This window comes from Zingiber officinale, chromosome 10A (genome assembly GCF_018446385.1).
Source record: "Zingiber officinale cultivar Zhangliang chromosome 10A, Zo_v1.1, whole genome shotgun sequence".
Taxonomy (NCBI): domain Eukaryota; kingdom Viridiplantae; phylum Streptophyta; class Magnoliopsida; order Zingiberales; family Zingiberaceae; genus Zingiber; species Zingiber officinale.
In genome coordinates, this window is record NC_056004.1 from 23641253 (window position 1) to 23654998 (window position 13746).

Here is a 13746-nt window from a genome sequence, read left to right on the forward strand (position 1 = left end):
CTCGCTCGCCTTGGTTTTCAACTTAGTCTTTTTTATCATCAATTTAGGATACTTGTTCTTATAGTATCCTTTTTTTCTCTACACTCGAAGCAAATGATATCATCTTTATCTTTAATGCACAAAATTGATATACCTTCATGAGTTGAGATATCTCCACTCATAGAGGTGGTACATTCTTCTTCATTTACTTTGGATGTTGAGAATTCCTCTTGTTCCGATGTCAATGATCTTTCTCTCAATCCTTGAGGTGGATGTCATTTCAATTTCATTTTCGGATATTGAACACCTCTCAAGCTCCGAGCATTTTGCATAGAAGTCAATGAGTTTTTATCTTCGAACTCATCTTCATGTTGTGTCAATGTTGGACTTTCATGAAGCTTGGCAAGCTTGCTCCATAGATCTGTGGCATCCTTATATTTTTCTAGCTTACACAAAATCTTGTTAGGCAAAATATTAACTAGTAATTTAGTTACCTTTTCATTTGTTATAGACATTTGAAATTGTTTCTCACTCCATTTGCTCTTCCGAAGAAGTTTTCCTTTTGTATCTCTCAAAGCTTCAAATCTTTCCGTTTAAGTAAACCATTGCTCTATATCCATCATTAAGAAATACTTCATTCTTGATTTCCAATGATCAAAACCTTCTAGTCCAAATGGTGGAGGTACTAGATGTCATATTCGAATCCATCTCAGAGTTCCATACCAAAATCCAAGCTCCCTTTGGTGTTGGCTTCTTCCGGTGGCTAGCCCGATGACTTGTTGCTATCAAAGAGCTCAAAATCATGCCTTCTTTTTCTTTCCTATAGCTCGTGCTTCTTCCGATGACTATTTCGATGAAGAGTAGTCTTATTCTGATACCACTTGTTAGGACCTGTATGAGCTAGAGGGGGTGTAAATAGCTCTAATCGCTTCGCATCTTCACTTTGTGCTCGTCATTGAATGCACAGCGGAAACTTCAATCAACTTTGATGTCACATGCATAATACCTTAGTTTTATTTGATATCTGCCTCCTTGAGGCAACTAATCCCTTAGTTTTACTTGATATCTATTTCCTTGAGGCAACTAATCTTGGGGTCCACTCCTAATAATCTTCTTTCACTATGAACTCTCTCATTCTCAGAAACTTTTCAAAATAGGAGAAACCTCTTACAAGCTTAATTACACAAGAATACAACAAAAAGAGCAAACACAAATACCATCGAAAGAAAAAAAAACTTTATAATGAAAACCTTACAATGCTTGCTATCTTGTTGCTTGGAAATACCTCTTATTAACTCGAAAATGCACTAGCACTTCACCTCAGAATCTTCAAGAATTGACACCTTCAAACCTCTTTGAAATCACCTTTTAAAAGTTATTTCTCGGGCTGATTTATGCTCATCAATCGACTGATTTTACTGATCAGTTGACTAATTTTACCGGTCAATCGACAGATCTGATGAAATCGATCATTGAAACTAGTAGAATGGCTCATTTTGACCTATTTAATCATATTAGTCGACTGATTTACTCCATCAGTAGATGATCATAATCAGTCAAGTTTCCTAGTCGAATTAATAAGCTTCTATTCGGTTCCTAAAGTCATCAGTCAACTGATCAAAACCATCAGTCGACTAATGACCTAGTTTTACATACATTGAATTTTGAACGATCTCTGTTTTACTTCAAAAATCATCTCGTTCTGACATCTGAGTCAAAAGTTATAACATTAAGAAGTTTGATCTATTTGGTATTCAATTGACCTTAACCTACTAGGACTTTTTTTGCTTGACATCCAATCAACTTTGATCTATCGAGACTTCATCATTGCTCGACATCCGATCAACCTTAACTTCCCGAGACTTCACAGTTGCCCAGTATCTAGTCAATCTTGACCTACTAGGACTTCCTCACTCATTGCCAAGTGTCCGGTCTTCCGTGACCCACTTGGACTCTTCTCTTACCAACTTCTTGTTGAATTTCTGATCATTAAGTGCTCGATCATCCATGATCTACTTGAACATTTTTCTTACCAACTTTCTGTAGGAATTTCTATCACCAAGTGGGCGGTCCTTCGTGATGCATTTGGACTTTTTTCTTATCAATTTTTTGTTGGACTTTCGATTATAAAGTGTTCAGTCAACTGTGATCTACTTAGACTTTCTATCTTGTGTCAATTCTATGTTAGACTTCCAACCACCAAGTATTCAGTCAACCATGACTCACTTGGACTTTTAATAACTTGTTAAGTATTCAGTTAATCTTGACCTACTTGACTTTTCGCTCAACTAACTTAACATATTGATCGACTATCAAGTATATGGTCAACCTTGACCTACTTAACGTCTCGACCAACTAACATATTGATTAAACATCGAAACCCCATGCTCAAGTCAACTTGAGCGTGGTCATCTTGGCTAACATTGACCAGGGGTTGATTGCATTATCATGTTGGACATTGCCTTCCAGCCACACTAGGACTGAGGCTAAGGTTCCTTTAAAAGCTGACAAATACAACCAAAGAGGTTCTTTCACTACAGGTATGCTTTGAGATCTGTGAAAGCTTACACGTATTTCTAATCCCATGAGAATTGAGTTGCCTTGTATAGTACTTTAAAGAATGGAAGACTCTTTGTTGCTGATTGAGAGATGAAACATGATAGCGACGTAATTTGCCCAACCAACCTCTTTCCTCATTGGTGTTTCTCGGTGACTCCATGTTCTATAAAGTTTGAACTTTCTAAAAATGGATTTCTATCCCTCGTTCGATGACAATATATCTGAGGAAACACCTACTCTTGATGCCAAGCAAACACTTGGTAGGGTTCAACTTAAGGCCGTACCTTCGTAAGGTGTTGCATGTTTCTTCAACGTCACTAATTAAGTTTTCAACTCTGGCTAACTTGATCAATATGTTATCTACATAAACCTTCACATTGCGTCAAATTTGGTGCTTGAAGAGCTGATCCATCAACCTTTGGTAAGTGTCTTCTACATTCTTTAGTCCAAACGACATAACTATATATAACAGAAAGTCCCGTCAAAGGTGACAAAACTAAACTTTTCTTGGTCCTCCATGGCCAAAGGGATTTGATGACATTCCTGGTATGAATCCAGCATGTAGATGAATTTATAACCTGTGGTCGAGTCTATCAGTTGATCAATCTAAGGAAGTAAATATTAGTCATTGGGAGAAGCTTTATTGAAGTCTCGGAAGTCAATACAGACCTACCATTTACCTCTTGGCTTGGGTACCAAGACTACGTTCGCCAGCTAAGAGGGGAACTGGACCTTGCGGATATGTATTGCCTCCAGAAGCTTGGTGACCTCGTCATGAATCACCTTGTTTTGAGCAAGGGTGAAGTGTCGCTTCTTTTGCTAAACATGTGGAGACTCCGGAAGGAGGTTGAGATGACGCTCCATCATAGTGGATGCCACACCAGTGACTTCATGAGACAACCAGGCGAAGACATCCTCTTTTAGGTTAGATGGGTGATTAGTTTCTCTTTGAGTTCAAGTGCCAAATCAACTGTCACCTGAGTAACACGATCAGGTTAGCCAGGCACAATTTGAACTTTCTCTTTTTCATAGACTGGTTGAGGAATGGATGTTACCTGTAATGAGTGGACCTTTTATCTTTGAGTCTTATGTGGCTTCTTATTGCTTTTCTCCTCGATAAAGTCACAACTATCAATAGTTCTTCTAGTGTTAACCATCACAGTGTCTTGGCTTAGATTTCCCACAGACATTGTCAGTTTGTTTCAGCCAAATACTGTGGATGATCAAGCACCAATCAACGAGCTTTCTAACACACGCTTTTTCCGGAGACCATCGATGGCTGAGATGAAAGAGCTTAAAATGCACTTCAAAAGAGAGTTAGATTGGTCATGAGACTAATTCTGGGGCTACTCCGATGCTCAAGTTAAGGTTTGCTTGAGATAATATGTAAGAAGAAGAAGAGAATGGAGAGGGAGAGTAGAACCTGGTCTAGGGTTTCAAGAAATTAGGGATCCCTTGTCATTACTTTCATGAGTGTTTATATGGTTTATCAGAGAGTATCTTCACGTCAATCAAAATATCATCATTGTGGCTGCTGTTAAGGGGACCAGATCCGATAGCTGTTAATTAATGCTCCGTTAATCTAGTGCCACGTGTTGTAGGAGAGCATCTAGGAGACCTAATATGATAATCTCGTAACCGCTCTCCCCATGCTCAAGATGTCATGTGTCATAGAATATTTACAGTTAATGTCAACGATCCCGTATAGGGCGTAGGGTCTGTCTTAAGGACGAAAAAAGTGAGGTCGATCTGGAGTGACCTTGAGAATAGACAAAATTAGGATTTGAGATCGAGACTAAGATGATGCCATGACTCAATGCAAAGAAAGGGTGTCAGCAAATAAGGCTGAGATAGAAATGATGTTAGCGATGGCAACGGGGATTGAGAGGGAGTCTATTGCTGAGACTAAGAGGGAGTTTGTTGTTGAGACAAGATAGAGTCTATCATCGAGACTGAGAGAGAGTTTGTTGCAGAGATTGAGAGAGTGTCCGTCACTAAGACTAAGAGAGTATGTTGCTGAGACTGAGAAGAAGTTTATTGTCGAAACTAAGATGAAGTCTATTATGGAGGCTGAGGTGGAGTTAGTAGTTGAAATCGAGACTTAGATTTGAGCTAAGGACTTGGATCTGAGCCAAGGAAAGTGTCAAGATTAGGAGCCAAGGCTGAGAACCGGTGCAAGGGTTTGAGATTGAGCCAGAATGAGTGTCAAGATTTAGGGCTGAGCCAAGTAAGGTGTCAAAACTGGGAGCCAAGACATGGCCTATGGTAAGCCTTTGTTTAGCTTGGCATCTCTGGAATGATGTACTAGACTTGTTGGACTCAACTTGAGTTCCTTCTATGACGAGTTTGACCCCCCGTTGGTAGCATGTATCGCTCTTGATTGTGATTGATAACTCAACATGACTTTCTATCCTATGAGCCACGTAGGACTAGAGAGCTCCACCGCATCAATCGTCATTGCCTTCACTATCATTGTTGTTGTTGAAGACCGTTGACCATAATTATTAAAAATCAATTTACAAAATAATTGTATATTTAGTTTTGATCAACTTTTAGAGTTTGATAACGTGAAGGAAATGATCATAGAGTTTTACATACATTTTTATTGATCCTTAATAATAATAAATTTATTAAAAGTTTTTTAAATTGATATTTTACACCTAATTGGGCTTGTTGGCCGGGCCCGGCCCAATTAAACTTTGGTATTTTTACATTGCGAGGGACGAGGGTTCAGGTTTCGTCGTCGTAACTAGATCGATTTCCGCTGATCTGTCAGAACCTCGCCGTCGTCGACATGGCGGCCGCGCTCCAAACCCTCGACGCAGGTGCCGTCGCCGCCAATCCGGTTGTTGCTAGAAAGAGGAGGTCGAATCACAGCAAAGCAAAGAGCTCAAGGAAGAGGTTAAGGCAGAGGACGACACCCATGGGAACCGCCAAGCATCAGAAACCTACCGAGAAGATGAAGAAGCTGTTCCAGAAGAGAGCCAGGGAGTATAACTCGGACGAGGAGGCGGATGACGCAGACAAAGATTTCCCAGAGGATCCTTCTAGCGACGAGGAAAAAGACGAGGACTTGGGTGTGGGAGATTACGGAAGTGACGGCTCTGAAGGCGATGAGGAGGATGAGGAGGGAGTGAAGCATGGGATTACCAGGCTCCTCGAGGGTTGCAGGGCTTTTAAGGTCGCTTTTGCAAAGATTATGAAGAGGAACCTCCCTGATGATCCCCTTGTAAGCGTTATAATTAGAGGTGTTTGATTCTTAACGAGATTAATGGGGAAAAGATTTTTTCCGTTAATTTTTTTGTCTTTGGTCATCTTAGGGTCCAATATTGTCAGCGCACAAAAAGCTTGTCGCGGAGAAGCTTGCAGAAGAGGATTCTGAACAGAAGATGAAGGGGGAGACGAAAAAGCAAAGACATTCAGTCAGTATAATTATTACCTTTCATTTTGTTTCTATCCTTTATGTGGGCTTCACTGGGGGCCGTATAAATATAGTGTGTATTTATTTTCATTTTATTTCTAATATATAATTTAGGCAGACGAGAAGGGCCACACAAAGCCTGACAATTTCTTAGATGCAAAGGAGAAGTTTCTTATCAGTGTTGCAACTAAAGGAGGTAATCTTCGTGCTTCTAAAGGATGACAATTAAAAACTTCACAATTTTTATTATTCCAAATGGTAGTTATACACTGTTTTGTAGTTTTTATCAGTGTTGCAACTTAAGGAGGTAATCTGAGTTCTTCAAAGGACAGCACTTAAAACTTACACAAGTTGTGCTCTTTCGAATGGTTGTTACAAACTGTTTTTCTTTCTTTTACATCTAACTAAATAGTATTCTTCTTGCATGTGTGTCGATGTCTTGGATTCTCAGTTGTGAAGCTATTCAATGCAGTAAGAAGACAAACATGCCACTTTTGAGTTGTAAATTATCATGCATATGGTGGTTTTGCTATTTTTGACAGTAACATCTAACTCTCTTCCCAGGTAAGTAAGGCACAGAGTTCACAAAGTGGCTCGAATCCTTCGAGTTCCAAAGATGCAAAAGGTAATGAATGGTGAATCCATACTTTGACATGCTTTGATACTGGATCCAATTATGAAATTCATCTCTCTATTTCTATGAACATTAGTGAAAGACCGATGCGGCCGGGTAGAAGGGGGGGGGGGGGGTTGAATAGCCCTGAAAAATCAAACACAACCCTTTCTCGTACGATTAAGCTAACACATAAAAAAAATAGATTAAACAGAAAATAAAGCATAAAAATGAGGCACCGAATTTGACTTGGTTACAATCGGGGAGGTTGTTAATCCAAGGATGAAGATCGCACTAAGAGCTCCTTCAGGCGGAGAAGCCTCGTTTACAGCAGTGTAAGCACAGAAAGACAGAAGCACACAAGTGTTGTTTACAATTTCTGAACTGATGAAGAGCTTCTGGACCAAGGCTATATTTATAGCCTTGGTCGGGGCGCCTGGAAGGGTTCCGGGCGCCCTGGGGGGGATAAAGTTTTATCCCCCAACGTTCAGATCGCGTAAATCGCGATCTTGGTCAAAATCAGGGTCCGGGCGCCCGGATTGGTTCCGGGCGCCCCGGAGCAAAAAGTCAACTGCGGTTGACTTTTTGTCCGGGACCACTTCTCCGTTAAGTTCCCGTTTCGGTCCGGGTCTTCTGCTCCGGATCCGCTTGATTGGGTGATCTCTGACATCCGGAATAGGGCTCACCCGAACCCATCTTCCGGTCTTCTCGAGCGTGCTTCCCTCCGGCTTCTCGTCCCTCGGAATTGCCGCGTGTCCCTTCTCGTCCACCAGCGTACTCATCCGCAGACTTCGTCCCTAGCTGCGTCTCTTGCTCCCCGAGCAATCTTCCGCTCCGGCTTTCGTACCTCGGAACCATCGCGCGCACTTCCTTCTCGTCCGCCGGTGTACTTTTCCGCAGCGCCTCGTCCCTCGGACGCACCGCGTGCCGTCCTTCTCGCTAGCTGCGTCTTCCGCTCGAGTACCTGTGCTCCTAAGCTCCTGCACACTTAGACACAAGGTTAGAAAACAACAGAACCTAACTTAACTTGTTGATCACACCAAAACCAACCTTGGGGTTCCAACAATCTCCCCCTTTTTGGTGTGATCAACCCAAGTTAAGCTAGGGTTAACTAGACAAAAAATAAACTAACTAAATTTACAATTTAGTGCACAAAGGTAGAAAAAAAATAGTTTTAGGCTACCTCCCCCTAGACCTATACTTATCCTTCTCCCCCTTTGATCACAAAAAAAATGGGGTTCCAAGAAAAAATCTAAGGGTTAAAAACTTAGAAAATTTTGAAAAGCTACCTTAAAAAAAAATTTCTAAGTCAAAAGATTCTAAGTTAGAAAAAGAACTTTGCAATCAATAAAACTTAATTAAATAATTTGAAAAATATTTTTGAATCAATAAAAGCAGAATAAATTCTAAGTAAAATTTTAAGTAAAAGAATTTTGAGATTAATTTTATTTATTTATTATTTTTTTAAGATTTTAACTTAGGAAAAAATAGTTTTTGAAAATTTTTCTAAACACTCTAAGTAAAAGTTATTTTTGAAAATAGAATTTAAAAAAAACTGATTATTTTAAAAAAATTTAAGTCAAAATTTTGAACCATGTTTGAATAACTTTTTAAGGCATTAAATAATTCTAGTATTAATGCTTTATTAATTAAACATTTATTTCAATATTTGGCTTCCAGTCAGTGGCCTTCTTGGTTATTGGAGCAACAACCACTTTCTAGTCAAAGCCCATAAAGAAATTTTTGTTTAATTTTCTCACTTAAAGCGCTAACTTTGATTTTAAAATTTACACTAAGCAAGATTTAGGAACCTAATAAAGGTTCCAACCTACTGGATTAACTAAAAATTTCTTAGGGACATATTTTCTAGAGATATTTTTAATTTGTCCCTGGTGATATCTATAATACCAATTCAAATTATTGATCCTTCTAAAATTGGATTTAGATGAGCAAGCAGAGTTTTTCAAGTTTTCTACTTGAATTTTTAAATTTTGAATTTCTAATTTTAATTTTTCATTTTCTAAATTTGATTTATCTAGCATTTCTAACGGACAAGATGTAGCTAATATTGCTTTTAAATCTTTATTTTATTTTCTAATTTGCAGCAATTTTTGTTAAAATTTTAATGAATTTAAACATTTTATTAGGAGGAAGAGATCGTACCTCACTTACCTTGTCGATCTCGTTGTCTGTTTCTCCCCCGAAACTCTGCTCTCTTGGACGTGGCTCCCCTTCATCGATGCTCATTTCGGAAGAGCTTGATTCGCAGTCGTCGTCTTGATGACTCGCCATTAAAGCGAGCCCGAGAACTCCTCGACTTGATTCCGACGACGTATCGTCCCACGTCGCTTTTAGGGTCTTGCGCTTTTGGATAGGCTTCTTACCCTTGTCCTTCTCGTTGTTCTTGAGCTTAGGGCAATTGTCCTCGACGTGCCCTTCTTCATCGCAATGGTAGCAGCGGATGGTTCTTTTCTTTCTTCCTGCGGATGGTTAGATTTTCTAGATTTACAAATATTTTAAATCGTCTTACCATCATTACCATTTCCTCGTCGTCGAGAGAAGATTCTGACTCAGGTTCGTCTCTCGAAGTTTTAAGGGCGACATTATTCTTGGGCTCCTTCGGACCTGCACATCTTGACTCATGCACTTCAAAAGTTGAAAAGAATTCGTCTAATGAAATTTTTTCTAGATCTTTTGAAATGTAAAAGGCATCTACTAGTGATGCCCATTTTGAGTTTCTAGGAAAGGAATTTAGGGCATACCTTAGTGAATCTCGGTTACTTACCTCTTCTCCGAGATTCGTAAGTCTGGTGATGAGTTCCTGAATCCTCGAGTGTAGATGTGCAATTGTTTCACCTTCTTCAAATCGGAGGTTTGTAAGCTGGTTACGAAGTAAATCCCGTCTTGCAAGTTTGGCTTCGGATGTTCCTTCGTGTAACTCAAGGAATTTCTCCCAAAGCTCCTTTGCCGAGTTGTAGGTACCAACTCGATTGACTTCTTGTGTTGGAAGTACACTTAGCAGATGAAATTCTGCTTTCTTGTTTGCCACGTGGTCAGCCTGCTCCTTCTTTGACCATTGATTTCTTGCTTTGCCCTCGGTGCTTCATAGCCAAATTCCATTGTTAGTAATAAATCATAATCTGTTTCAAGAAATACCTCCATTCGCTTTTTCCAGCTAGCGAAGTCCCCTTCGAATTTTGGTGCGTGGATGTTGGATCCGGCCATCTTGTTGCTTCGTTCGGCGGTTAGTCCTCCTGAAGCGCCTCGGCTCTGATACCACTTGTAGGACCGATGCGGCCGGGTAGAAGGGGGGGTTGAATAGCCCTGAAAAATCAAACACAACCCTTTCTCGTACGATTAAGCTAACACATAAAAAATAGATTAAACAGAAAATAAAGCATAAAAACGAGGCACCGAATTTGACTTGGTTACAACCGGGGAGGTTGTTAATCCAAGGATGAAGATCGCACTAAGAGCTCCTTCAGGCGGAGAAGCCTCGTTTACAGCAGTGTAAGCATAGAAAGACAGAAGCTAATCTAAACAGTGGAAGCACACAAGTGTTGTTTACAATTTCTGAACTGATGAAGAGCTTCTGGACCAAGGCTATATTTATAGCCTTGGTCGGGGCGCCTGGAAGGGTTCCGGGCGCCCTGGGGGGATAAAGTTTTATCCCCAACGTTCAGATCGCGTAAATCGCGATCTTGGTCAAAATCAGGGTCCGGGCGCCCGGATTGGTTCCGGGCGCCCCGGAGCAAAAAGTCAACTGCGGTTGACTTTTTGTCCGGGACCACTTCTCCATTAAGTTCCCGTTTCGGTCCGGGTCTTCTGCTCCGGATCCGCTTGATTGGGTGATCTCTGACATCCGGAATAGGGCTCACCCGAACCCATCTTCCGGTCTTCTCGAGCGTGCTTCCCTCCGGCTTCTCGTCCCTCGGAATTGCCGCGTGTCCCTTCTCGTCCACCAGCGTACTCATCCGCAGACTTCGTCCCTAGCTGCGTCTCTTGCTCCTCGAGCAATCTTCTGCTCCGGCTTTCGTACCTCGGAACCATCGCGCGCACTTCCTTCTCGTCCGCCGGTGTACTCTTCCGCAGCGCCTCGTCCCTCGGACGCACCGCGTGCCGTCCTTCTCGCTAGCTGCGTCTTCCGCTCGAGTACCTGTGCTCCTAAGCTCCTGCACACTTAGACACAAGGTTAGAAAACAACAGAACCTAACTTAACTTGTTGATCACACCAAAACCAACCTTGGGGTTCCAACAATTAGTGCCTTAGTAATTTATGATCGAGTTCACAAATTGAACTGTGCAATGGAAACTATCCTTGCACCATTTGTTTTCTTTGATTCTATATATGTTCAACTAGGGGTCAAAGTAATAAGGCTGGTGTTATGTACTAGTAAATCTTTTTTGATATTAGAAAGTGGAAACTAACACCTAGTTTATCTCACATGAAGTGTTGAGAGATAATGGAGGTTTGTAAGCTCAGATGAAATATTTGTAAGTAGAGAATGACTACAATGATGACATGAAACTTAGCTTTTAAATCTAGTAAAGTACCTCGTGGGATTGTTTTATGTTATTCTAGACAGGCAATTTCACGAAGTAACAACTGAGTGTTTTGTGTAGCATGTCTTAATACATATGATGCCTTTTCATGCTTTACTTTGATTCATTCTTTTCAGTTTTATCCACATGACTTCTCTTATAGATTGCTAGCCTTTGATAATCAACTCGAGGTAACTGATATGCAAACAAATGATCCATTTCTTTATGAGGAAAGAGATTGATACTGTTGCAAAAAGTTTATTGAAACATAAAAAAAATGAAATTTATCCATTAATATATTTGCTTGAAGGTGTCAGTCACTTTATCTATTGCTAATGCTTATACATGGAGAGTTTTTTCTGCAATGAGGATTTTAAAAATAGATCATGAAACTGAATGAGAAATCATGGTGTGAATGATTATTTAGTTACTAATATAAAAAAAGATGCATTTAATATTATGTATGAAAACAAGACGTTCATTCAACAATTTCTATCTATGAAAGCATGCCCAGGGCAATTGTTATATTTTTGTCCTTTTGAAATGATATGAATAATAGCCCGTATGCTAGTATTTTTTGTGAGCATGTAGCACTTGATGCTAATGATATGCCCTATGGTAAGTGAGATTTGAGAAATTAAACTAGTATGTGCTCAGAGATCTTGTATGTGTTTTTGTCATATAGATTTTGGGGAGATGTTTTTGTTCTCTATCATATCATCTCGCTTATGAAATTAGACATTTAGGTGATTTATTTTATTTTATTGTGGCACTCAATACCTTTTGGGTTTTAGATCTGCCACAGGTAAGAGCAATTAAATTTTCCTTAGTTTTGGATGCAGAGTAGAAGACCAAGTTTTGGTTGCTTGACCTTTGTGTTTGACAACTGACATAGTTTAAGCTAAATCCCAAGTTTTCTTGTAGTCACATTGCTCGAATTTATAAAACATTATTTCTGTGATGATATTTCATGTACAATCATTTGTGTCCTTAGCTAAACGTAGCCTAAAAATGTAAATTCATTTTTCTCAGCATTCTTTAGTGACTTCTGTTTCTTGTGATTTCAACAGTGCTGGCAAAAAGAAGAAAACAAGCTTTTTTTTCAGAGCTACATAAGCCAGCACCACAAGTATGCTATTACTCTTCATCACACGACTTGTTTTGGTTGTAGTCACCTTATAAATGCAATGTGCATGCTGCTACTCTTCATTTTCCTTTCACTTAGATATTTTAATGTTTTTTTTAGCTTTCTAGTATGATTTATTCTTCTGTTTACAATTTAGTCAGTTATAGTTCACTTTCCTAGTTTCTTATTACCGTCATGCAACCTTAGTTTGATGCCTAATGTTTCGCATATTACTGACAAATGATTTCAGTGTAAGTATTGTCACAAGACTCTTTAAATCTCTTGCCTTCTCTTGCAAAGCTCTAGTATGATACCTCTAAATTGACATTGAGATTCTCTAAAATTATATTGGGAGTTTCATGGATAAATTGTTGAGGTTTTTATCAATGTGTTCCCTCAATGACTTGTTTTACCATGAACTGGACTAATATAAAATGCATGCTTTGTGTAGATCTCTGATTCTAATAAGGGAAACAAGGACGAGCCTGGATGGGCCCCCCTACGTGACAGTTACATGCTTACACATTCGAAGTTGAAGGACTGGGATAAAATGGCGGTGAGTGGAAAAAGAATGAATACTTTGCTTGCTTATAGGACTTTTCATTTATTTTTTTGATGACCTGTCAAAGTTTTGCTCTGGTATCTAGCCAAATGCTTATAGGACATCTTTCTTCTGCACACAGGAACCTGCAGCAGCAGTCAATGGGGAGAAAGTTTTATCTGATAGTTCTTCAGATGACGAATAGTAACTGGAAGAACATTACTGGATGCGCTCCTCAGTGCTGGAAGCTCGGTTTGCAGAAAAAGAAGGTAAATTATTCTCAGTATTTCACTGTAGAGATTGAGTTTATAGGCACCAGCGATCCTTGTGAATTCCATCTGGTAGTAACGAGTGGAGATGAAACTATCTCGGCAAACTATGCTACTTCATGTTCGATATAAGTCACTATTTTCATAGTTGTAAGGGATTTGCTAAAAGTTTAGAAAAGGTAGATTGTGGAGGGACATGTAAAGGCTCTCCTTTCACAGTTTGTAAGGAGCAAATTAGAGCAATGCCAACAATTTGTTTCTTATTGCTGCAAGAAAGCTACAATGTTCTTTTGTTTTTTAGTCATTAATCAATCTTCATTTGTCATATTCTTTGATGCTTCCCCCCATGGGAATGTGATACGAAAAATCTTCGTCACATGAATAATCATATATAAGAGACTTGTATTAGTTTGTAGTAGTTGACAAGTTCATCCCTACCATGGTACTGAATTCGATCCTCCATATTTTTCTTCAAAAGCAAAATTTCCCTAGTTATGATCTTCTACTACTTTCTTGACATCCGTGGTTAGGATCGATTTGATTCAAACAATTTGCAAACATGATAACAAGGAGCAAGATCCATACGGTTGAAAGGTCCATTCGGTAGAATAATGTCTCATTCGAATTTAAGTTGAATTTAATATTTGATTTTGATATACTTTCTGTCGCATTAATTATTGGCGATAACATTTACGT

At 39.5% G+C, this 13746-nt stretch overlaps 1 protein-coding gene across 1 annotated transcript; it reads left to right on the forward strand.

Annotated features, from left to right (window-relative positions):
- The first annotated feature begins 5263 nt into the window (after positions 1–5263).
- LOC122027479 (RRP15-like protein) lies at positions 5264–13377 on the forward strand. The gene is made up of 8 exons (XM_042586464.1): positions 5264–5767; positions 5859–5960; positions 6074–6155; positions 6411–6430; positions 6524–6584; positions 12185–12243; positions 12692–12796; positions 12924–13377. Exons 1-8 carry the CDS (start codon positions 5333–5335, stop codon positions 12984–12986), a joined length of 927 nt encoding a protein of 308 aa, XP_042442398.1. The 5' UTR covers positions 5264–5332; the 3' UTR covers positions 12987–13377.
- Positions 13378–13746: the final 369 nt, after the last annotated feature.

Excerpts from the sequence above, each read along its gene's own strand:
- LOC122027479 (XM_042586464.1), top strand. The coding sequence starts at position 5,333 with ATGGCGGCCGCGCTCCAAACCCTCGACGCAGGTGCCGTCGCCGCCAAT. Across the intron at positions 5,768-5,858 it reads ACCTCCCTGATGATCCCCTT|GGTCCAATATTGTCAGCGCA; the intron begins GTAAGCGTTATA and ends TGGTCATCTTAG. Across the intron at positions 12,797-12,923 it reads AGGACTGGGATAAAATGGCG|GAACCTGCAGCAGCAGTCAA; the intron begins GTGAGTGGAAAA and ends TTCTGCACACAG.